The 24072-nt window shown below is 36.6% G+C and overlaps 1 protein-coding gene across 3 annotated transcripts in view; it reads right to left on the bottom strand.

The window, feature by feature from the left end:
* Positions 1–24072, bottom strand: part of CNTNAP5 (contactin associated protein family member 5) — an 855485-nt gene that overhangs the window by 61389 nt on the left and 770024 nt on the right. For all 3 annotated transcript variants that reach the window (XM_066345536.1, XM_066345539.1, XM_066345538.1), the window contains 2 exons: positions 8043–8173; positions 2–89 (listed from right to left, as the gene is read on the bottom strand). In XM_066345536.1, coding sequence (XP_066201633.1) covers positions 2–89; positions 8043–8173 — 219 coding nt within the window. The remainder of the gene's footprint in view (position 1; positions 90–8042; positions 8174–24072) is intronic.

Below are 24072 nucleotides of genomic sequence, written 5' to 3'. Positions count from 1 at the left end.
CCTGTGACTTTGCCCAAGGTGAGTGACCTTACAGCCCTGAACTCCGCTTCTGGGGAGAAGTTATAACTGAGCCGGAGCTGCTCATCCATCTGCAGAGAAACAGAAACAATCGCATCAGGAAATCCGCACCCAGGGGCATGAACACTCACCCCTCTGAGCACAGCTGCAGCATACAGCTGACCCTCTTGGAGGCTTTCCCCTGGAGACGTGAGAAATGCCTCGCTAACTCTCCACTAATGAACATAAAATACCCTTTCCTTCCCCTTGGCTTTCACACACAAGTCTTCTCCCTGGGAAATTCTGTAGTGTTTACAGGTATTTATCCACTTACCAAATTATTTGCTGCAACAAACAAATAAAATCTTTAAAACTAGAAACATGCTGCCCTGGCTGGGTAGCTCAGTTAGAGTATTGCAGTTGGCTCCCTAGTCAGGGCGCATAAAAGAATCAACCAATGAAGGCATGAACAAGTGGAACAGCAAATCAGTGTTTCTCTCTCTAAAATCAATCAATAAATAATAAAAGAAGAAAAGAAGATCTAGGAACCTGCTGGGTAGGATCAATATTAAGAGGAAAGCAGGTACTCATTTCCCTTTTCTTCCTCCATCTCTCCATTTTGTCATTAGAGCCACCACTGTGCCCTTTGTTCCATTAATTCTGACCTTGTCTCTTTCAGGTAATGGACACTAGGGGATTTCCTTGAGCACCTATCTCAGCTGGACAAAAGTTGAACCCTGGGGAGGAGAGGCTAGCTGGATAGTTGCCCTCAGCATGAACTCCATCTTGCAGATGTAAATCATTACTGGGATTCTTCAGGACTCTATTGCTAGAATCCTTTTTAGCAACCCCTCCTTGCTTACCTGCTGCTAATTCCAGTTCCATCTCTTTGTTATCCTCCTCCTCTTTTCAATGCAGTATTCTCCCCATCCATTTCACTTTTCTTTTTTTCAGCCTAGTTAAACCGTACCAGTTTCTATTAGACTTCACTCTGAATATGTATATGATGTTATCCCTGGAAAGGGTCCTCATTATCTCAAAGTTCACCTGTAAGAAGAGGGACCTAAGACCACCTTAGCTGATGCCTGACCTGGCTTCCCTTGAGGAGGGGCTCATCAGGACTAATAACTGTTTCTCCCAACTCCCATAGCCAAGACTTTCCCTGCATATCTGTTTGTCACGCAGCAGTTTCTGCTGTGAGAGTAGTCACCGGCTGTGACTTGTGGTCTGTGATTATATGCTTTATTACTTTTCACTTATGACATTAAGACTGTAATATCATTAGTTATTTCTTCAATATCTGTTATAGGAGACCCAATACTAAAGCATCCTTCAAAGTATATTCTTCTCTAGAATATTATAAAATAAGCAGTGATATCTGTGTATCACAGACTGTGAAACTGATATCACTCAGAAATGAACAACTTTGCAGAGGCCACACAGTGTCACAAAGTGGTGGCCCATTGTCTGCCCCATCCCCATGCACTATGCTTTACCATCCATAACTCTCCAGACATTTGAGCAACTTTGAGATGATCCTGTGCGTTTCCATTTCTGAATTTCTACAAAATTAATTCAACAAATGTCTGAGTACCTTTGGTGTGCCAGACACTGTTCTAAGTGCTCCCAGAGCACACCCCCTCCAGGATGCTTTTCTTGTTACCTTGCTTAGATTAACTGACCCTCACCTCTGACTCATGGTGCCTTTTCTACTCTAACCTTGCATTATGCTGCATCATAAGGATCCAGTCATCTCTCCCTCCTCCCCCACTAAACTACTAGCTTTTTGAGAATATGGATGGCTTATCAACATATTTTCTAAAGGGCCTACAACAAAAACTGGCAAAATAGTTCTTAACACAGGTTTGCTGAGTAATCAAATAAACTGTCTGCATCAATTCCTTTTCTATCTTGTTGGCTGTAAAGACAAAGTCTGTCATACCAGGAATGCTTCTGGCTGCCCTGGAGGTCCTCATCCACAGTTTATTTAGCACCCACAAAATCAGATGGCCCTGAAAGAGTTTTTGTCCCATGCTGAGAGCTCTCACTTGCCTCACCTATTCTCCAGAACTGCCCTTTCCAGCAGGGGAAAGGGAGCCTCCCTAGTACTTTGTGGTACAGGTTGGGGAGGTAGATAAAGGGAGGAGGATTTCTGCTGAGGGGAAAGCAGTAGAAGAATTCTGAGACCTGAAGTTTGAGCTGAGATTTCCCTGCACCTCCTCCCCAGGCTCCACAGTGTCAGCTTCCTGTCGAAATGATCCCCTGAACATTGACAGGCCCAAGCTCAAAGGTCACATATGAAAGAGCTAATTGTTCAAGTACATGAGTCATTCCTATCTTACTGTTATGCTTTGTGAATTTACCTGGTCTTTAGCACCTTAATCAGATAACTATTGAAAGGGAGAAGGAAGTAAATGGCAATTACAGAGTTTTTCAGATAAATGAGTACTTGTAGAGGTTTGGAGAGGAAGGTAGGATACCTCAAAAAAGACTTGAGGCTATTGGTGGACTATGGATAGTTGGGAGACAGTCCAGTCCTAACATGGGACGAGGACACCTGAACACTAGTATAGGTTCAGGTGCTGAGTTCCCAATTGAAAAACTTATCAAATAAACAACACAAAGCCATGAAAAGGGGGTGGTGTTACCACAAAAATCTATTCTTAGGTCTTCTATGTTTATGTCATGGCTTGGCCGTCATTGATGTATTCGGTGGGAAATGAATCATTGTGTTAAACTTTCTTAGTTTACTTTATGGGTTTTGTATTTTATTTTATTCTTAATTACAACTGGTGAGGTGGTAAAAAGTTAAGCATCATTAGCCTTTAGGCTTTTTGGATGGCTGAAGTCTGTACTCTGGCATAGAAGATAGATTGATCTCAGAATCTGGGACCAAGTCATCAACTAAGACAAGAAAAAGAAGAAAATGGAAGAATCTATTTCTGAGCAAACCCCAGATATCTGGCCTCCAGCTTGGTTCCATAACTATGTTTCTTCATATGATCTTTACGAGAATTGACTGAGCTCAGTTCCATTTGTACCATGCCCTCACCTTGTTTTGTTGTTATTGTTTTGTTTGTCTGTTTGTTTTTAACAGGTAAGTATACTAAAACTCCAAAGGTGAGTAAATGGTCCAAGATCACATAGCATGAGGGATGGAGCATGTAGTCACACACAGGTCTGTATCACTCTTTGGATGACTCTCTTGACACCAGAGCTTCATTTTTCTTTCAAAGGAAGTAATTAACAACTTGCCTGACACCTCCTTTTGTATAGCTTGTTGTTCTGCTGGCATTTTCAAACTGGCTAAATCTCTTTAATGTCACAGCATTTTAAATAGAGGTATTTAAGTTCACCTTCCCGAGCAAGGACTCCTTCTTATCATTAGAAAGAAGAGATATGAGGGGGACGAACAACTCCAGGTCTGGGGATATGGGAGAATCCATGACAGTTGCCTGCCTTCTCTCTCTAACAGGTTCCAAGTACTGCCTGATACTCTGCCTCACAGGCCTGGGGGATGCGGAAGTACAGTACCCTGCCCTTTTCTGTTTTAACTGAACAGTTTGTTCTAAGTTGGCAGGAAGGGTGGAAAAATGGGGGGGGGGCAGGGAGTGTCAAAGAGGCAAGTGTTTACTGGGTTCATAAACTGATTTTAAGAAGGAAAAAAGTCTCTATTTCTAGTTATTTTTTTCAAATGCTTTTTCTTTTGTGTGTGACAGAGACAGAGAGACAGAGAGAGGGACAGATAGGAACAGACAGACAGGAAGGGAGAGAGATGAGAAGCATCAATTTTTCATTGCAGCTCCTTGAGTTGTTCATTGATTTCTCATATGTACCTTGACCAGGGGACTCCAGCAGAGTGAGTGATCTTGCTTCAAGCCAGCGACCATGGTGTCATGTCTATCATCCCCCGCTCAAGCCAGTGACCCAGCACCCAAGCTGGTGAGCCTGCACTCAAGCCAGCAACCTCGGGGTTTCACACCTGGGTTCTCCACATCCCAGTCTGATGCTCTGTCCACTGCGCCACCACTTGGTCAGGCTGCCTTCAGTTCTCTGCTCCCAGCAGCACTTTGGAAATAGTATGTCCTCAGCCACTACATGCTAATCATTGCCTATTAATTGATTGGTGGAAATTTCTTAAGAGGAATAAGAAAATGAAATATCTTTTATCATTTTCTCACTGCCCTGTTTGTGTCTTTTATTTGTGGAAAAGAAGATAGGAAATTTAAAAAAGAAAGAAAAAGGAGTCAGATACAAATGTGCACCAGAATGCATCCCAGCTGTCCCCTAAGGCAGTGGTCCCCAACCTTTTTTGGGCCACGGGCCGGTTTAATGTCAGAAAATATTTTCACGGACCAGCCTTTAGGGTGGGGCAGATAAATGTATCATGTGACCCAGACAAATGTCAAGAGTGTCTTAGACGGAAGTAACAGAAGGAATCTGGTCATTTTTAAAAATAAAACATCGCTCAGACTTAAATATAAATTAAAACAGAAATAATGTAAGTTATTTATTCTTTCTCTGTAGACTGGTACCAAATGGCCCACGGACCGGTACCGGTCCGTGGCCCGGGGGTTGGGGACCAATGCCCTAAGGATCTCAGTCAAAACATATTCAAAACAGAACTCATCATCCTATCCCTTTCCTACTTCAATCTGGCATCAACCCAGATTTTCTCCTAATATTTTTCCTCTTATTTCAAGAATAAATACTAGCGGTAAGCACCTTAAATTATATTCATTCAGGAATTGTTATTTGAATTATATATTTGACAATTAATCATGAACTTCCACCCAATCAGAAAAACCAAGAGTCAATTTAGATTTCTCTCATAGTCCGTATTTGCAAACCCATTACCTTACAAGGGCAGAGACTTTTTATGGACTTGGGAAATAAAAGGAGGTCAGAGTGGGAAGTATGGAGTTACAGAGGGAATGTGACAGATGATATCATAGAGGCTACAGTGAGAAGGGAGCAAGCATGCTGGGTCATGGAAATCCTCTTCGGCCACTGCAAGGTCTTTGGCTTTGGAGAGAAGAGTACCACAATATGACTAACGTTTTTGATAAACTCACTCTGACTGCTGTGTTGAGAATAAGCTTCAGTGAAACAATAGGTAGGATGAGGGTGGCTTGGACCAGGAGAGAAGGTGTTGATCAACAGGATGCTCCATGTGAGAAAACGAGAAGTTTCAGAGATGAAACTACAATTTTAACACTGAGCAACTGCAGAAGTGGAGTTGGCATTAACTGAGGTGTGAAAAATAATAGAGGGTGAGGGGTATTTGGAGGAAAATTTTTAGGAACTCAGTTTTAGTAGGTTACATTCAAGATGTCTAATGATGTCTAGTAGATGTTTAAGAGATATCCACATAGATATGTCAAGGAGGCAACTGAATATACAGATCTGAAATTCAGGGAGAAGACTGGTGTTAGATATACATTTGTGCTTTATTCAGTAGCATATACATGATATTTACAGGTATGAGAGTAAGGCCCTGGCCAAATAGCTATCATCATGATTATAGCATCATCATGACATGCCAAGGTTGTGGGTTCGATCCCCAGGCAGGGTACATAAAAGAATCAACCCACGAATGCATAAATAAGTGAAACAACAAATCAATGTTTTTCTCTCTTTCTCTTTCTCCCTTCCTCTCTCTAACATTAATATAAATAAATAAATAATCAGAGACAGTGAAATTAGCCACAGGTTAAGTTCTAATAAAAAAAAGATTTGAAGTTGTAGTTTGGAAGGTTCAATAGTTAGTGTTTAAAAGTTAGAAGGAGATCAACAAAAGAAATTAGAGACAGAAGAAACAAGTGAGGGAAATGTCCCACAAGCCTAATAGAAATATGTCCCAAATCAGACAACTATCACTGTATCAAATACCAATGAGAAGACAAGTGAAGAAAAAGACCATTGGAGTTTTCAAGATAAAGCCATTGTGTCCTGAGAAATATTCTGCAGTAGCAAAATCATTGGTGTGAGTTTAAGAAAAAGGAAGAGAAATATCAGAGACAAAGTATGTAAACATCTCCATGGCTTTGAGCAATACATTAAAAAGAGAAAATGGTGCAGTATATAAAATCAGATAAGAGGATAAAAGTTTTGCTTTCCTGCCCAAGAGGAATTCTTAGTTTGTTGTTTTTCATGTAATATTTGCATGTTTTATGCTTTGGGAAGCTATCCAATAGAGCTGGAAGAGAGGGGAAGGGATAATTTGAAGTAATGCTTTTGAGTAGGGTATGAGATCTGACCCACATGCTGTGGGTCAGGCCTCAGCTAGGCTGCTCACTCTGTATGTTCAACAGGACAGAGTGAGAGTACAAAGACACAGATGCTTACTTCCCTCTCGGGGTTGCTTTCACTGTGTCCCATAGATTTTGTGTTGTTGTGAGTTCATTTTCATTTGTCTCAAGGAAATTTTTAATTTCTTCCTTGATCTCATTGTTAATCCATTTATTATTGAGTAATATGCTACTTAGCATAGAAACAGAGACAGAGTCACAGGAAACAGATCGACAGCTATCTGAGAGAAACAGGAAGAGGAGACAGGATGAAAAAAAAAAGTAAAAGGAACAGCCAATATCATATCTACATAACACATATAGACAGACAACAGGGCTCCAATAGCCAGAGGAAAACAGCAGGTGGAGGTAGGGGAAAAGGAGGCAAAGGGGAAGAAATATGGCTGGGATGAGACTTTGCATGGGGCATGGGGCACAATGCAGTGTGTAGAGGGTGTTATATTGAGTGGGACACTTAAAACCATGTCAACACATGAATTAAAAATAATAATAATGGTCCTGGTCAGTTGGCTTAGCGGTAGAGCATAGGCCTGGCATGTGGAAGTCCTGGGTTTGATTCCTGGCCAGGGCACACAGGAGAAGTGCCCATCTTCTTCTCCACCCTTCCCCCTCTCCTTTCTCTTTATCTCTCTCTTCCCCTCCTTCAGCCAAGGCTTTATTGGAGCAATGTTGGCCTGGGTGCTGAGGATGGCTCCAGTTGCATCACCCCCTGTTGGGTATGCCAGATGAATCCCGGTCAGGCACACACAGGAGCGTATCTGTCTACCCCTACTTCTCACTTCGGAAGAATACAATAAAGACAGACACAGGTAGCTGGGTACATGTGGTAGTGAGACTATGTGGATATTCTCTTCTGAATGCTAAATTCTTTCACAAGAAAGTAGAAAAAATAGTCATTTGCTAAGAGTAAATATGTAGTCGAGATTGTTGGTGGGATAAGGGGACATGAGTAGGCTAAAAATGATCACCTAGGAGATCAGAAAAGTGTAGGCATTAAAAAAATAAGGGGTGACTGCTGGGGAGATTTAATAGCTAACTTCAGGTGATGATTCTAAAAGAAAATGATGTGGACTTTGCCAATTGTTTATTGTGATCTGCCATCATCTGCTGCCTGTACTTTATATAAAACATTGTACATTGAAAGTTTATAGAGTGCCTGCCACACACACTGTACTCTTTTAGACAGCCTTGCCAACACTCACATGGATCCCCTGTCTGAGCACATGGCTTTCTCTTCCCTACCTAGCCAATTTTTAATCACTTTCAAGACTCAGTTTACTTCTAAGTTCACCCAGAAATTGAGTACTGATGGCCAGTGCCCTCATCCATGCTCCGATTGCACCGAGACACTCTTCTGTCCTAGTTCTTGCCAATTGCTTGTGTGTTCCTTTTCACCCATATGCCTTCCTATTATATTATAGTTCAGGATTTATAAGCTTAAGTAGCCATAAGAGTCACCTTCTGACTCCCTGGTGAAGAAGTTTCTGATTAAGTAGATCTATTGTGAGACCCAAGAATTTGCATTTCTGGCAAGGTGCCAGGTGATGCTGATGCTGGTGCAAAGAGGGTAGCACTTTGAGAACCACTATTCAATTTTTTCAAAGGTTGGGGTAAAACATGGTTTATATCTATCCCTAGAACTTAGCTCCACACTTGGTTTGGGTAGAAACTCAGAAAAGTGTTACTGAGCATCCGAAGCATATTTGGCTGAATGAAAAGAGGAAAATAAGATACCTGAATGGTAAACTCTCTTCCCTCTCGGTTAATCTTCAGGTGGTGAATTCTTCTATTGGCAAAGTTCTCTACCTCAATGGTGAACACATGGGTTTCTTCCTTGCTCAGCTGGTAGTGAACTTGTAAGCTTCCTTGAAAAATAAGTGTCAGAAATTAAAATTAAAAACAAGACCTGAAAAATGCAAAAGTATGATCAGATTGTATTTTAATTGTTACTACTCAATTAAATTTTAATTTTAAATTAAATCAAAGAGATCTATTTTTAATTCTTTCATCATTTAAATTTTTAAAAGATATGCTATTATAATAGCATTTAGGTCCGTAAAAATCCACAAGTATAACTGCAAATTTAAAGTGTGTGTGTGTGTGTGTGTGTGTGTGTGTGTGTGTGTAAGAAGAGGGTGTTATCAGAAACTAAAATGCTGGTTTATAAAATTAAAAAACCACAAGTCTATTTTGTAATTGTGAAAACTTTTGTAAGATAAGTCTTTTTTTTCATTCTTACTGTATCTGATAACTCTTTTTCTCATTAACTGCTTACATAAAATTTCAGAATATATATAATGTGAAATAACCTAAGACAAATTAGAAGAAAATTATTTTGAGTTATGAGGACATTAGCTCAGTCAGCCAAAAGAAGAAGCTCCTTACAGTCAATCCTTGTTGTTTTGTTATTTCCTTTTGGTTCTGACCATCAGAAATTTCAAAATATTAATACTTATGGTTATTTTATAATTAAATAATTAATAATAACTCTACTTAGTAGCATATTTATTGTTGACAGGAGTTTATTTGGGGGTGGGAGTTGTGCAGAATTGCAGACGTTAAGCAGAGTGACCCTGGCTGCCTATACTAGAGAAAGTGTAAAGACCTATTTTGTGCATTAGTTACAGTTGGTTGACATGATTCTTCAGGCTTCTTCAAATTCTAAGAAGCTGGAAAATTTTATATTTAATATAACCAAATAAACTAAATCAGCATATGATAATTATGTGTGAGTTATGGTAATAAGTATTATATTCTTTGAGGGAATTTGAGGTATTATCCCATCTAATACTTTGGTTTATTCATACACACATTCATATTCTGCATATATCTGTCCATTTAAGTAATCACTTTTATTTTATACATCTTTTTTTAACACTGCCTGACAACCATTTATGTTAGCTGTTAAAAATTCTGAATTATGCTTAACATCCCGATTTATGCCTAAAACACCTCAACCAGAGAAATAAATATGTAAATCAAATATTAATAGGGATAAAGGGAGAGATTGACAGTAACACAATAATAAAATATTTTAAAACCCCACTTAAATCAATGATAGATCATACAGACAATATCAGCGAGAAAACAGTGGCCTTATTAATAGATTAGAGAAAATGTACTAAACAAATATCTACAAAACACTATACCCCAAATTATTATATTACACATTTTTTCAAGACTAGACCACACAGAAAACAAGCCTCAATCCTTTTTGAATATTGAAATTATGTCAAGCATCTTCTTCATTATCAATGGTAAAAAAACAAAAAATATATTACTATATTATTATATATTACAGACATATATTACATATTATATATACAATATATTACAGACACCTGAAGGCCTAACAACATGTTACTAAACAATCAATGGGTTAATAAAGTATTCAAAGAAGAAATAAAAAATATCATAAGAAAAATGAGTATGGAAATTTAATGATATCAAATCTTTGGGATACAGCAAAAGTAGTTATAAAAAGGAAATTCATAGTGCTACAGGACTACATCAATAAACAAGCAAAATCTCAATTAAATAATCTAAACACTTATGCCTTCTAGAAAATGAACACCAAACAATTCCCAGTGAATAGAGGGAAAAGAATGATCAGAACAGAAACAAATAAAATGGAGACCAAAAAATAAATAATTAAAGATCAACAAAACTAAGAGATATTTTTTGAAAAAATAAATAAACAAATAAGTCAGTAGTCCGCATTATTTAAGAAATTAAAAGACAAAATCCTCCCAAATAAAATCAGAAGTGAAAGAGGAGAAGTAATACCCAACAAAACAGAAATACAAAGTATTGTAAGAGAATACTATGCACAGTATACATCAACAAATAGTACAAGAAATAGATAGTGTCTGAGAAATACGTAATTTTCTAAGACTGAATCAGGAAGAAACAGAAAAGCTGAAATAGATTGATTGCTAAAAAAATAAAAATGAGTCAGTAATCAAAACAAACAAACAACAACAAAAGAAAATCCAGAAACAGATGGCTTCATAGGTGAATTTAACTAAATAAATTAAAAAATGATTAACTGATAGCTTCCTAATGTCATTCAAAAAAAAAAAAAAAAGGAAGAGCGAAAGCTCCAAACCTCATGAGGCCAATGTTACCTTGATACCACACTAGGCAAAGAAACTACTAAAATAAAAAATTGTAGGACAGTATCCCTCATAAAGATGAAAGCAAAATCCTCAACAAAATATTAGCCACTCAGATACAGCAACACAACAAAGACAGTATGCATCATGATTAAGTAAAAATTATTCCAGGAATTACAAATGCTTTAAAGTCCAAAAATTAATCTATGTGATCTGTCATATAAACAGATAAGTCATCTCAATAGATACAGAAAAGGTATTCACCAAAATTCTACATTCTTTTTATAATAAAAATACTCAACAAAGTGAATATAGAAAGGATATGCCTCAACATACAAAAGGCCACACATGACAAATCTATAGCTAACATAATAGTCAATGGGAAAAAGTTATAATCTTTTTTTTATTATTATTTTTATTTATTCATTTTTAGAGAGAGAGGAGAGAGAGAAGGGGGGAGGAGCAGGAAGCATCAACTCCCATATGTGCCTTGACCAGGCAAGCCCGGGGTTTTGAACCAGTGACTTCAGCATTCCAGGTCGATGCTTTATCCACTGCGCCACCACAGGTCAGGCAAAAAGTTATAACCTTTTTTATAGAAGCTCAGGAACACAGTAAGAATGTCCACTCTTACCACAATTATTCAACATAGTATTGGAAGTCATAGCCAAGGCACTCAGACCAGAAAAATAAATGTAAAAATCCAAATAGGAAACAAAGAAGTAAAATTCTTGCTATTTGCAGATGACATAACACTTTATAGAGAAAATCCTAAAAAGCCCAGCAAAATTATAAGAACCAATAATTGAATAGAGTGGGGAAAAGTGTGTAAAGAGGAGCAAATATAAGGTGACAGATAATGATCTGACTTTGGGTGATGGGTATACAACATAATCAACAGTTCAAGTGCTATAGAAATGTTTACTGAAACCTATATACTCTTAATCGATCAATGTCAACCTGTTAAAGTTAATTTTCTACATAAAATTTAAAAAATAATTGAATAAAGCTGAAGGATGCAAAAGTAATATTCAGAATTTTGTTGTTTTCTATACAAAAATAATGAACTATTAATAAGAAAAACTAAGAAAACAGTCACATTTAAAATTGAATCAATAATAGTGAAAGGCCTAGAAATAAATTTGACCAAGGTGATAGAAGATTTATACTCTGGAAACTATAAAACATTGAGAAAAGAAAGTGAGCAAGACATAAATAACTGGAAAGATATACTGTGCTCATGTACTCCAATAGTTAACATTGTTGACGTGTCCACATTAAAAACAATCTACTAATTCCACACAATACACATTAAAATTTCAATGGCATTTTTTCAAATGAACAAAATATTAGCAAACCAAATCCAGCAACACATTAAAAATATCAGGCTCCATGAGCAAGTGGGCTTTATTCTGGGGATGCAAAGTTGGTACAATATTTGCAAACCAATAAACATGATATCTCACATAAACAAAATGAAGGGTAAAAATCACATGATCATATCAATAGACACAGAAAAAGCATTTGATAAAATTCAGATCCCATCTATGATAAAAAAAAAAACCCACAAAAAACAACTCCCAGAAAAATGGAAAGGAAAGGATTAAACCTCAATATAATTAAGAACATATATGACAAAAATATAGTAGACATTCTATTCAATGAAAAAAAAACTACAAGTATTTTTCTTAAGATCAGATTTAAGAGAGGCATGGCTACTTTCACCATTTTTATTCAACTTAGTACTGGGAGTTATAACCACAGCAATGAATCGAGAGGAAGAAATAAAAGGCATCCAAATTGGGAAAGAGGAATTAAAACTATCATCATTCACAGATGATGATATTGTATATAGAAAACCCTAGAGTCTCCACCAAAAAAACTACTAGGTCTAATAAATGAATTTTCAAAGTAGCAAGAAACAAAATTAATATTCAGAAATTTGTGGCCTTTCTAAACACCATTAATGAACTATAAAAAGAGAAATTAAGTAAACAATCCCATTTATTATTGCAACAATAAAAAATTACATACCTAAAAATAAATTTAACAAGGAAGATAAAAGACCTGTATTCAGAAAATTTTAAGATACCGAATAAAGAAATTGAGGAAAATAAATTAGTGGAAGCATATATAATGTTCATGGATAGAAAAAAATTAACATCATTAAAATTTCCATACTATTGTAAGCAATCTACAAAGTCAACACAATTTCTATTAAAATGCCCATGACATCTCTCACTGATCCAGAATAAATATTCCAAAAATTTATGTGGAACTACAAAAGACCCTAAATAGTCTCAGAATCTTGAGAAGTAAAAACAAAGTGGGAGGTATCATACTAGCTGATATAAAATTATACTACAGAGACATTGTAATCAGAACAGCATGGTACAGGCACAAGATCAGGCATATAGATCAAGGAAAGAGAATATAGAGCCCAGAAATAAACCCACAACTTTGTGGCCAATTGAAATTTGACAAAGGAGGCAAGAACATACAATGAGATAAAGACAGTGTATTTATTTATTTATTTATTTATTTATTTTTATTTTTTTGTATTTTTTCCGAAGCTAGAAACGGGAAGAGACAGTCAGACAGACTCCCGCATGCTCCCGACCGGGATCCACCCGGCACGCCCACCAGGGGCGATGCTCTGCCCACCAGGGGGCGACGCTCTGCCCTTCCGGGGCATCGCTCTGCCACGACCAGAGCCACTCTAGTGCCTGGGGCAGAGGCCAAGGAGCCATCCCCAGCGCCCGGGCCATCTTTGCTGAACAGTCACCTTGACAACAATTGACTCCCACCCCCGCCTGATTACACTGGAGGCCCTGACTGTCAGAGCCCTTCCCAAAGCCTTGCACTGAGTGGGGATAGAGTGGGGATTTCCCAGCTCTTTGAGCCTCTTACTCCCCAGGCAGAAGCAGTGGCAGCCTTATAGCTGGATCACCAGGCTGCTAATTCAGGAAGGGGGGACTAGGAGAGAGAATCCACAAAAGCAAACTCTCTCATCGTTGGACCCTGCAAATGCCAACAAGCCTTGACTACCAGCAAGACTAAAGCCAATTATATGACATTGCCATAGAATCCCATCAACTGCAAATCCCTACCTAAATGTGACACAGGGGCAGAGCCTGGGGTACAGAGTCACCGACCAGGAAGAGGGAGAGAAAAGAAAAAGGAAGAAGTTAACATCTCAAAATCAAGAAAAATCCACAGACTTTACAACTTGTTCCACTAATTTTTTTTTGTTGTTGTTGTTGTTGTTTGTTTCTTCTATCTTATTGCCTTTATTTCCTCCACCTCGGTCCTTCTATTCTCTGCCCATCTTATGCTTCCCTTTTCTTGAACTACACTACCCATAAGTGTTACATTTTATTTCTCTTCTTCATCCTCACCCTCCTTTGGGGTTATACTCCAGGACACTTAACTCTCACTCTCTCCTCTTTTGTTTTTTTGTTTGTTTGTTTGTTTTTGCTTTATTTTGTTTTTTTCTCTTCCTTTTTTATTTCTTCCTTCGTTTTTCTCTTTTTCTTATTTTTTCCTTTCTATTCGTTTTTTCTTTTCTCGTTTTACTTTCCTCCCATTTAATCCTCAATCACGAACAAATTAGTTAATTTGGGACTCAAGGTATTTTTTGGCTTTATTTTTCTTTTTCGCTTTTGTTTTTGTTTTTTTCTTGTTAGTTTATTTTTGTGGCATTTTGGGTCCTCCCAACCCAAGGTCTCCATTGTATTTGGTCTTTGCTCCACTTAATACAACATATTTTTACTTATTATTTTTATTTTTTTATTCTTTATTATTCCTTTTTTTGTCCTTTTTTCTGGTTCCCTCTTATCCCTCTCATTATATCTCTTAGTTGACCATCACCCGCAGGCAGATCAACTTATGCTTGTCTAAGATTTTCTTCCTTTTTTTTTTTTTTTTTTTGCATTTAGTAGGTCCCTACTCCCCCTTTTTTTTTTTTTTTGCCCCCTTGAACTCTTCACCGCAAACCAGGCCCTCCATTATAAGCACGATATTTCCCTGAGGAGGGGAGAGGAGGGAAGGAGAAGAAAGAAAAAAAAAGGGGGAAATAATAAATTATTACTGCTTTTTTTTGTGGGGTGTTTTACCCTTTTTTTTTTTTTTTAACTTTTTACTCTTTATTAATTCTAATTAGTGCTATCAACAAGACCACCCTCAGATGCCAATAAGAAAGAGGAAATCGAATATTATGGATACAAAAGAAAGAGAGGTAACACAAATAGATGTGGAAAAATCTATGGAGAAAAGACTTAACATATTGGAAGCCTTGGAGCTAAATGACAGAGAATTTAAAATAGAAATCTTAAAAATACTCAGACATATACAAGAAAACACAGAAAGGCAATATAGGGAGATCAGAAAACAACTCAATGAACACAAAGAATATATTACCAAGGAAATTGAAACTATAAAAACAAATCAAACAGAAATGAAAAACTCAATTCACGAGCTGAAAAACGAGGTAACAAGCTTAGCTAGCAGAACAACCCAGATTGAAGATAGGATTAGTGAAATAGAAGACAAACAACTTGAGGCACAACAGAGAGAAGAAGAAAGAGACTCAAAAATAATAAAAAACGAGAAAGCCCTACAGGAATTATCTGACTCCATCAGAAAGAATAACATAAGAATAATAGGTATATCAGAGGGAGAAGAGAAAGAAAATGGAATGGAGAATATACTCAAACAAATAATAGACGAGAACTTCCCAAGCCTGTGGAAAGAACTAAAGCCTCAAATTCAAGAAGCAAACAGAACACCGAGTTTTCTTAACCCCAACAAACCCACTCCAAGGCACATCATAATAAAGATGACACAAACCAATGACAAAGAAAAAATTCTCAAGGCAGCCAGGGAAAAGAAGAGTACAACATATAAAGGAAGGCCTATTAGATTATCATCAGATTTCTCAGCAGAAACTCTACAAGCTAGAAGAGAGTGGACCCCAATATTTAAAGCCCTGAAAGAGAGGAACTTTCAGCCAAGAATACTATACCCATCAAAGCTATCCTTCAAGTATGAAGGAGATATAAAAACATTCACAAATACAGAAAAGATGAGAGAATTTATCACGAGAAAGCCCCCACTCCAGGAAATACTAAAGGGGGTTTTCCAACCAGATTCAAAGAACAAAAGAAAACAACACCACAAGTAACAGCTCCACCAAGAACACAATAAAACCAAACTTAAACTGTGACAACAAAGGAAAAAAAAGGGGGGGAGAGAATGGAGATTAACAGTAGCAAAGGACGATGAAGTGCAGAAATACTTATAAGATAGGGTACTACAATGAATATGGTAGGTACCCTTTTCATTACTTAATGGTAACCACCCTAGAAAAAACCACCACAAAAACACATGACTTAAAAAAGGTAGCAACAGAGGAAAGAAGTATGGAACACAAACAAACAGAAACAAATGATAGAAAAACAAAAGAGAAGAATCAAACTAGATACAAAACTAACACAAAGCAATTTATAAAATGGCAGTAGGGAACCCACAAGTGTCAATAATTACACTAAATGTAAATGGATTAAACTTACCAATAAAAAGACACAGAGTAGCAGAATGGATTAAAAAAGAAAATCCAACTATATGCTGCCTACAAGAAACACATCTAAGCAACAAGGATAAAAACAAATTCAAAGTGAAAGGCTGGAAAACAATACTCCAAGCAAACAACACCCAAAAAAAAGCAGGTGTAGCAATACTCATATCTGATAATGCTGACTACAAGACAGAAAAAGTACTCAGAGACAAAAATGGTCACTTCATAATGATTAAGGGGACACTGAATCAAGAAGACATAACAATCCTTAATATATATGCACCAAACCAAGGAGCACCAAAATATATAAGACAGCTACTTATTGACCTTAAAACAAAAACTAACAAAAATACAATCATACTTGGAGACCTCAATACTCCGCTGACGGCTCTAGATCGGTCATCCAAACAGAGAATCAATAAAGATATAGTGGCCTTAAATGAAATACTAGAACACCTGGATATGATAGACATCTACAGGACACTTCATCCCAAAGCGACAGAGTATACATTTTTCTCTAGTGTACATGGAACATTCTCAAGAATTGACCATATGTTGGCCCACAAAGACAATATCAGCAAATTTAGAAAAATTGAAATTGTACCAAGCATATTTTCTGATCATAAAGCCTTGAAACTAGAATTCAACTGCAAAAAAGAGGGGGAAAAACCCACAAAAATGTGGAAACTAAACAACATACTTCTAAAAAATGAATGGGTCAAAGAAGAAATAAGCGCAGAGATCAAAAGATACATACAGACAAATGAAAATGAAAATACGACATATCAGAATCTCTGGGATGCAGCAAAAGCAGTAATAAGAGGAAAGTTCATATCACTTCAGGCCTATATGAACAAACAAGAGAGAGCCGAAGTAAACCACTTAACTTCACACCTTAAGGAACTAGAAAAAGAAGAACAAAGACAACCCAAAACCAGCCGAAGAAAGGAGATAATAAAAATCAGAGCAGAAATAAATGAAATAGAGAACAGAAAAACTATAGAAAAAATCAATAAAACAAGGAGCTGGTTCTTTGAAAAGATCAACAAAATTGACAAACCCTTGGCAAGACTCACCAAGGAAAAAAGGCACAGGACTCAAATAAATAAAATCCAAAATGAAAGAGGAGAGATCACCACAGACATCATAGATATACAAAGAATTATTGTAGAATACTATGAAAAACTTTATGCCACCAAATACAACAATCTAGAAGAAATGGATAAATTCCTAGAACAATACAACCTTCCTAGACTGAGTCAAGAAGAAGCAGAAAGCCTAAACAGACCAATCAGCAGGGAGGAAATAGAAAAAACTATTAAAAACCTCCCCCAAAATAAAAGTCCAGGCCCAGACGGTTATACTAGTGAATTCTATCAAACATTCAAAGAAGACTTGGTTCCTATTCTACTCAAAGTCTTCCAAAAAATTGAAGAAGAAGCAATACTTCCAAACACATTTTATGAGGCCAACATAACCCTCATACCAAAACCTGGCAAGGATGGCACAAAGAAAGAAAACTACAGACCAATATCTCTAATGAATACAGATGCTAAAATTCTAAACAAAATACTGGCAAACCGAATACAACAACATATTAAAAAAATAATACATCATGATCAAGTGGGATTCATCCCAGAATCTCAAGGATGGTTCAACATACGCAAAACGGTTAAAGTAATACACCATATCAACAAAACAAAGAACAAAAACCACATGATCTTATCAATAGATGCAGAAAAGGCTTTTGATAAAATACAACACAATTTTATGTTTAAGACTCTCAACAAAATGGGTATAGAAGGAAAATATCTCAACATGATAAAGGCCATATATGATAAACCATCAGCCAACATCATTTTAAATGGCATAAAACTGAGGACTTTCTACCTTAAATCAGGAACAAGACAGGGTTGTCCACTCTCTCCACTCTTATTTAACGTGGTGCTAGAAGTTCTGGCCAGAGCAATCAGACAAGACAAAGAAATTAAAGGCATCCATATTGGAAAAGAAGAAGTAAAGGTATCACTTTTTGCTGATGATATGATCCTATACATCGAAAACCCGAAGGACTCCACAAAAAGATTATTAGAAACAATAAACCAATACAGTAAGGTCGCAGGATACAAAATTAACATACAGAAGTCCATAGCCTTTCTCTATGCCAACAATGAAATATTAGAAAATGAACTCAAAAAAATAATCCCCTTCATGATTGCAACAAAAAAAATAAAATACCTAGGAATAAACATAACAAAGAATGTAAAGGACCTATATAATGAAAATTACAAAGCATTGTTAAGGGAAATCGAAAAAGATACAATGAGATGGAAAAATATTCCTTGTTCTTGGATAGGAAGAATAAATATAATCAAAATGGCCATATTACCCAAAGCAATATACAAATTTAATGCAATTCCCATCAAAATCCCTATGAGATTTTTTAAAGAAATGGAACAAAAAATCATCAGATTTATATGGAACTATAAAAAACCCCGAATAGCCAAAACAATCCTAAGGAAAAAGAATGAAGCTGGGGGCATTACAATACCTGACTTTAAACTATATTATAGGGCCACAATAATCAAAACAGCATGGTATTGGCAGAAAAATAGACACTCAGACCAATGGAACAGAATAGAAAGCCCAGAAATAAAACCACATATATTTGGTCAAATAATCTTTGATAAAGGGGCCATCAACACACAATGGAGAAAAGAAAGCCTCTTCAACAAATGGTGTTGGGAAAACTGGAAAGCCACATGCAAAAGAATGAAACTCGACTACAGCCTGTCCCCGTGTACTAAAATTAATTCAAAATGGATCAAAGACCTAAATATAAGACCTGAAACAATAAAGTACATAGAAGAAGACATAGGTACTAAACTCATGGACCTGGGTTTTAAAGAACATCTTATGAACTTGACTCCAATGGCAAGAGAAGTGAAGGCAAAGATAAATGAATGGGACTACATCAGAATAAAAAGTTTTTGCTCAGCAAGAGAAACTGATATCAAAATAAACAGACAGCCAACTAAATGGGAAATGATATTTTCAAACAACAGCTCAGATAAGGGCCTAATTTCCAAAATTTACAAAGAACTCATAAAACTCAACAACAAACAAACAAACAATCCAATAAAATTGGGAAGAAGACATGAATAGACACTTCTCCCAGGAAGAGATACAAATGGCCAACAGATATATGAAAAGATGCTCAGCTTCATTAGTTATTAGGGAAATGCAAATCAAAACTACAATGAGATACCACCTCACCCCTGTTAGATTAGCTATTATCAACAAGACGGGTAATAGCAAATGTTGGAGAGGCTGTGGAGAAAAAGGAACCCTCATTCACTGTTGGTGGGACTGTAAAGTAGTACAACCATTATGGAGGAAAGTATGGTGGTTCCTCAAAAAACTGCAAATAGAACTACCTTATGACCCAGCAATCCCTCTACTGGGTATATACCCCAAAACCTCAGAAACATTGATACGTGAAGACACATGTAGCCCCATGTTCATTGCAGCACTGTTCACAGTGGCCAAGACATGGAAACAACCAAAAAGCCCTTCAATAGAAGACTGGATAAAGAAGATGTGGCACATATACACTATGGAATACTACTCAGCCATAAGAAATGATGACATCAGATCATTTACAGCAAAATGGTGGGATCTTGATAACATTATAAGGAGTGAAATAAGTAAATCAGAAAAAAACAAGAAATACATGATTCCATACATTGGTGGAACATAAAAATGAGACTAAGAGACATGGACAAGTGTGTGGTGGTTACCAGGGGTGGGGGGAGGGAGGACAGTGGGAGAGTTAGGGGGAGGGGGAGGGGCACAGAGAACTAGATAGAGGGTGGCGAAGGACAATCTGACTTTGGGCGAGGGGTATGCAACATAATTTAATGACAAGGTAACCTAGACATGTTTTCTTTGAATATATGTACCCTGATTTATTAATGTCATCCCATTACCATTAATAAAAATTTATTTAAAAAAAAAATTAAAAATGGAACTGCATTTTGACCTAGCCATCCCACTTTTAGGAATATACCCAAAGAAACCCAAAACAATAACTATCAATAGAAAGACTATATGTACCCCTATGTTCACTGCCATGTATTTATAATAGCAAAGATCTGAAAATAGCCTAAATGCACAGGAGTAGATGAGTTGATAAAAAGGTTGTGGTATATTTACACCAGGGAATGCCGCTCACCCATGAAAAAAAAAAATCTTACCTTTTGTCATAGCATAGATGAACCTGGAGATTACTGTGCTAAATGAAATAAACCAGTCAGAGCAAAAACAAATTCCATATTATCTCACTTATATGTGGAGTCCAATGAACAACATAAATTGATGAACAAAATAGAAACAGAGACAGGGATACATGGAATAAACTGACAGCTGTCAGAGGGGAAAGGTTTGGGGAGCTAAACAAAAGAAAGTGAAGAGATTAAGCAAAAAATCATGTATATATAACAGTCACAGAAAACAGTGTGGTGATAACCACAGGAAAAGAGACCAGGGGGGCAGGTGCGGGTGAGCAAAGGGGGGGAAATGGGAATTGAAAAGAGACTTTGCTTAGGGTGATGGGAGTACAATAAAGTGTGCACATGGTGTTTTGTGGAGTAGTATACTGGACAATTGTATGGTTTTGTGAACCAGTCTCACTCCAATAATTTCAATAAAAAATATCTAGCATATATTGGGGGACTCAATAAATATTTAATGAATAATGTTGTATAGAGTGAATAAATAGCAGGTAGTGCAGTAACATATGAAAAGTATTTATATTTATTTTATCTTACCCATGCTTAAACATACATAATGCACAAAAATTATTTACCTGTGGATAATAATAATTTTAATAACTATCATTGTATGGTTACAAATGTTGCCATTTTTATTGTTATAATTGATATTATTAAAATATTATGGATTGCCAAATTTGTTCTAGAGATTATCTTAAATGTTATATCTTAAATTATATCTTAGAGTATATCTTAGAGTAATTCTTGGAGTATATCTTCTAGATATACTTATATCTTAGAGTATATCTTCTGGAGTATATCTTAAATCATACTCATTATTAATTTATGCTAAATTTACATAAGAAAGAAATTTAGTTTATCTAGCATGGTTGGACATTTACCTATCAACCATGTCACACAGAATTTCCCCCTAATCTGTAATCTATGTTTCCTAAGGGTAGTAGTCATGCTTTGCATCTGTTCCTCAACACCCACCCCATAAAGATGAAGCATTTCATAAAAGCCCTTTTATATAAAGTTGTGTGTCTAAGTGATAATTCCACTTAGTGAAAGTTTACAGAGCAAACACTGCAATCCACTATGTGGTCATTCTAAAGCCAAATGCAGCCGTCCAGGGCTTGTCCTCAAATCCGGTGGTCCCCAACTCCCAGACCGTGGACTGGTACCGATCCATGGGCCATTTGGTACCAGTCCGCAGAGAAAGAATAAATAACTTACATCGTTTCCGTTTTATTTATATTTAAGTCTGAACAATGTTTTATCTTTAAAAAATGACCAGATTCCCTCTGTTACATCTGTCTAAGACTCACTCTTGATGCTTGTCTCCGTCATGTGATACATTTATCCGTCCCACCCTAAACGCCGGTCTGTGAAAATATTTTCTGACATTAAACCAGTCGGTGGCCCAAAAAAGATTGGGAACCACTGCTCAAATTACTGCATACACACTTGAATGCTAAATTTAATGATATATTCTCAAATTAAAAAAAAATCTTATATTGTTAAGTTTCTTGAAAGGAAAGTTTATACTCCAAAGAATTACAAACTCCAAGGAAGATAAAATCAATTTTCATGGAAAATTTTAACATTAAAGTTGTTCTTCCTAGTTTCTATCTTGGGCAAGGTAAAAGCAGATTTTAAAAATCAGCTATCCTAAACAAACAAACAAACAAACAAACAAAAACAACATTCTCAGCTATTTGAGTTTCTCATGCGTCAGTAACTGCATTGTGCTGGGCATTCTCAGATCCATTCCACTGTGATGGTTTTCTAGGGCTCAATTCATTTCTTATTCAAAAACAACCTTGAAAACTCTGAGAGGAAGCAACGAACAGGTACCAAATCCTCTGGCCTGATGATGGGTTCTGGTTTACTTCATTCAGCCCTGTTCTAAGCACCTTAATAAGCAAAGATTATCTTCTATTTCAGTTTGCGTTTGCAGAAAATATTCCACAGCCTGTTTTACCGTGAACTCAAAAGTAATTTGCTTAGAAAAACAGTCCCATTACTGGTACTAAATGAAGATCAAATGCCCATTTTCCATGGCATTACTGTCCAGACCCATTCTCCAATTGGTTATATCATGGAAAAGCAGACTTTTTTCAACAAAAGAAAAATGTATTAAATTGTAAAATTATGAGTTTATTTTTTCCTTTCAGTTTCTATATATGACTGAAACCAAACAGATCGCACTGGTTCATGCTCATCACCTGAATTCACTCTTTATAGTGTATGCAAAAGGCATAGCCCATAAAACCCCATGGGCAGGACTGGTTGATAATTTATATGCTTAGAGACTTCACTGAGCTTCTAGAAAGCTGCTTTACTTTCTTCTGAGACCCAATTAGAGTTCACTTCTATTAAAAAAAAAACCCTCTCCTGTTATTTTTATATGATTTATGGGGTGTGAAGGCAGTAGACATTAGGACTCAACATAGTAATTAGTCTTTACAGTAGTCAAAATGGGGTAGCTTTGTAAATTTTATGTTCATTTCTTACTATCCATTGCTTTTTAAATATAAATTGTTTTGATCAAGGCAGTTAAAATAGTACAATATTTGTAATTAATGATAGTTGTCTGTGTTTTTTAAAAATATTTTTAAATAATAATAACAGATATTGACACCATAAAGCAATAAAACATCATAGAAGTATTGAAGTATTGGATTATATGTTTTGATTTGCTACCTGCTTGGCTAAAACTGCTATTAAGAACCATTACCTCTCCTAGCAAGGAGCTCCTGCATGAGCCCTGACATCTCCTGTGAAGCTCAGCCAGAGCTCAGCCAGAGTTCTCCACAACCTGCAGTGCACCCATGATGTGTCAGGAAACGTGTTTGAATAATTGCTGGGAGAAATAAGACACAGCCATTTTTTTCTAGATACTTGTAGCCTAGTGTGCAGTCTCAAACATTGTGAAGAGGATTACAATATAGTGAAGAGAAGTGTGAGACAAAGGCAGGCACAGGTAAGAGAACTGGAAAACCAAGGAAGGCTTGCCTGGGTGATAAACCCTGAGTGGGCATCCTACAGGACACATTGACACTAACCACATGGCCATGGTGGAAGAAGAAGCTTTATTAGAGGGAATCATGTGCCCATAATTGGGAGAGGCTAACGAGGGTGAGATACATGTACTTACTCATGAGGATAATATCAACCAAAAACTTCATTATTTTTTTCTAGATACTATTTATAAAGATAATTTCAAAAGACCTACTCTGATCACAGTTATGATACATGTCCTCATTATTTCATTACAGGGAGTAAATGGATGGTGATTTGACCCACAGCACAAACGCACTCATGTAACAAGCCACACTGCATTCAATAGCCAGGTCTGAAAATTATGCTCCACATCTAAAACTGCATGCACCCTTTAACAGAGGTACTGAAAAAGTATCATTAAAAAAAAAAAGTCTGGTGAACATAAAATGACAATTAAATTTTTTTTATATAAATAAAGTTTTATTTTAATGGAGTGACATCAATAAATCAGGGTACATATATTCAAAGAAAACATGTCCAGGTTATCTTATCATTCAGTTCTGTTGCATACCCATCACCCAAAGTCAGATTATCCTCCATCAGCTTCTATCTAGTTTTCTTTGTACCCCTCCCCCACCCCTCCCCCTCTGCCTCCTTCCCTCCCCCTGCCCCCCCGTAACCACCACACTCTTGTCCATGTCTCTTAGTCTCATTTTTATGTCCCACCATTGTATGGAATCCTGCAGTTCTTGTTTTTTTCTGATTTACTTATTTCACTCCGTATAATGTTATCA

This window comes from Saccopteryx leptura, chromosome 7, assembly GCF_036850995.1.
Source record: "Saccopteryx leptura isolate mSacLep1 chromosome 7, mSacLep1_pri_phased_curated, whole genome shotgun sequence".
NCBI lineage: Eukaryota > Metazoa > Chordata > Mammalia > Chiroptera > Emballonuridae > Saccopteryx > Saccopteryx leptura.
The sequence above is the reverse complement of the archived record's forward strand: the minus strand, read 5'-3'. Positions and strand labels throughout refer to the sequence as shown.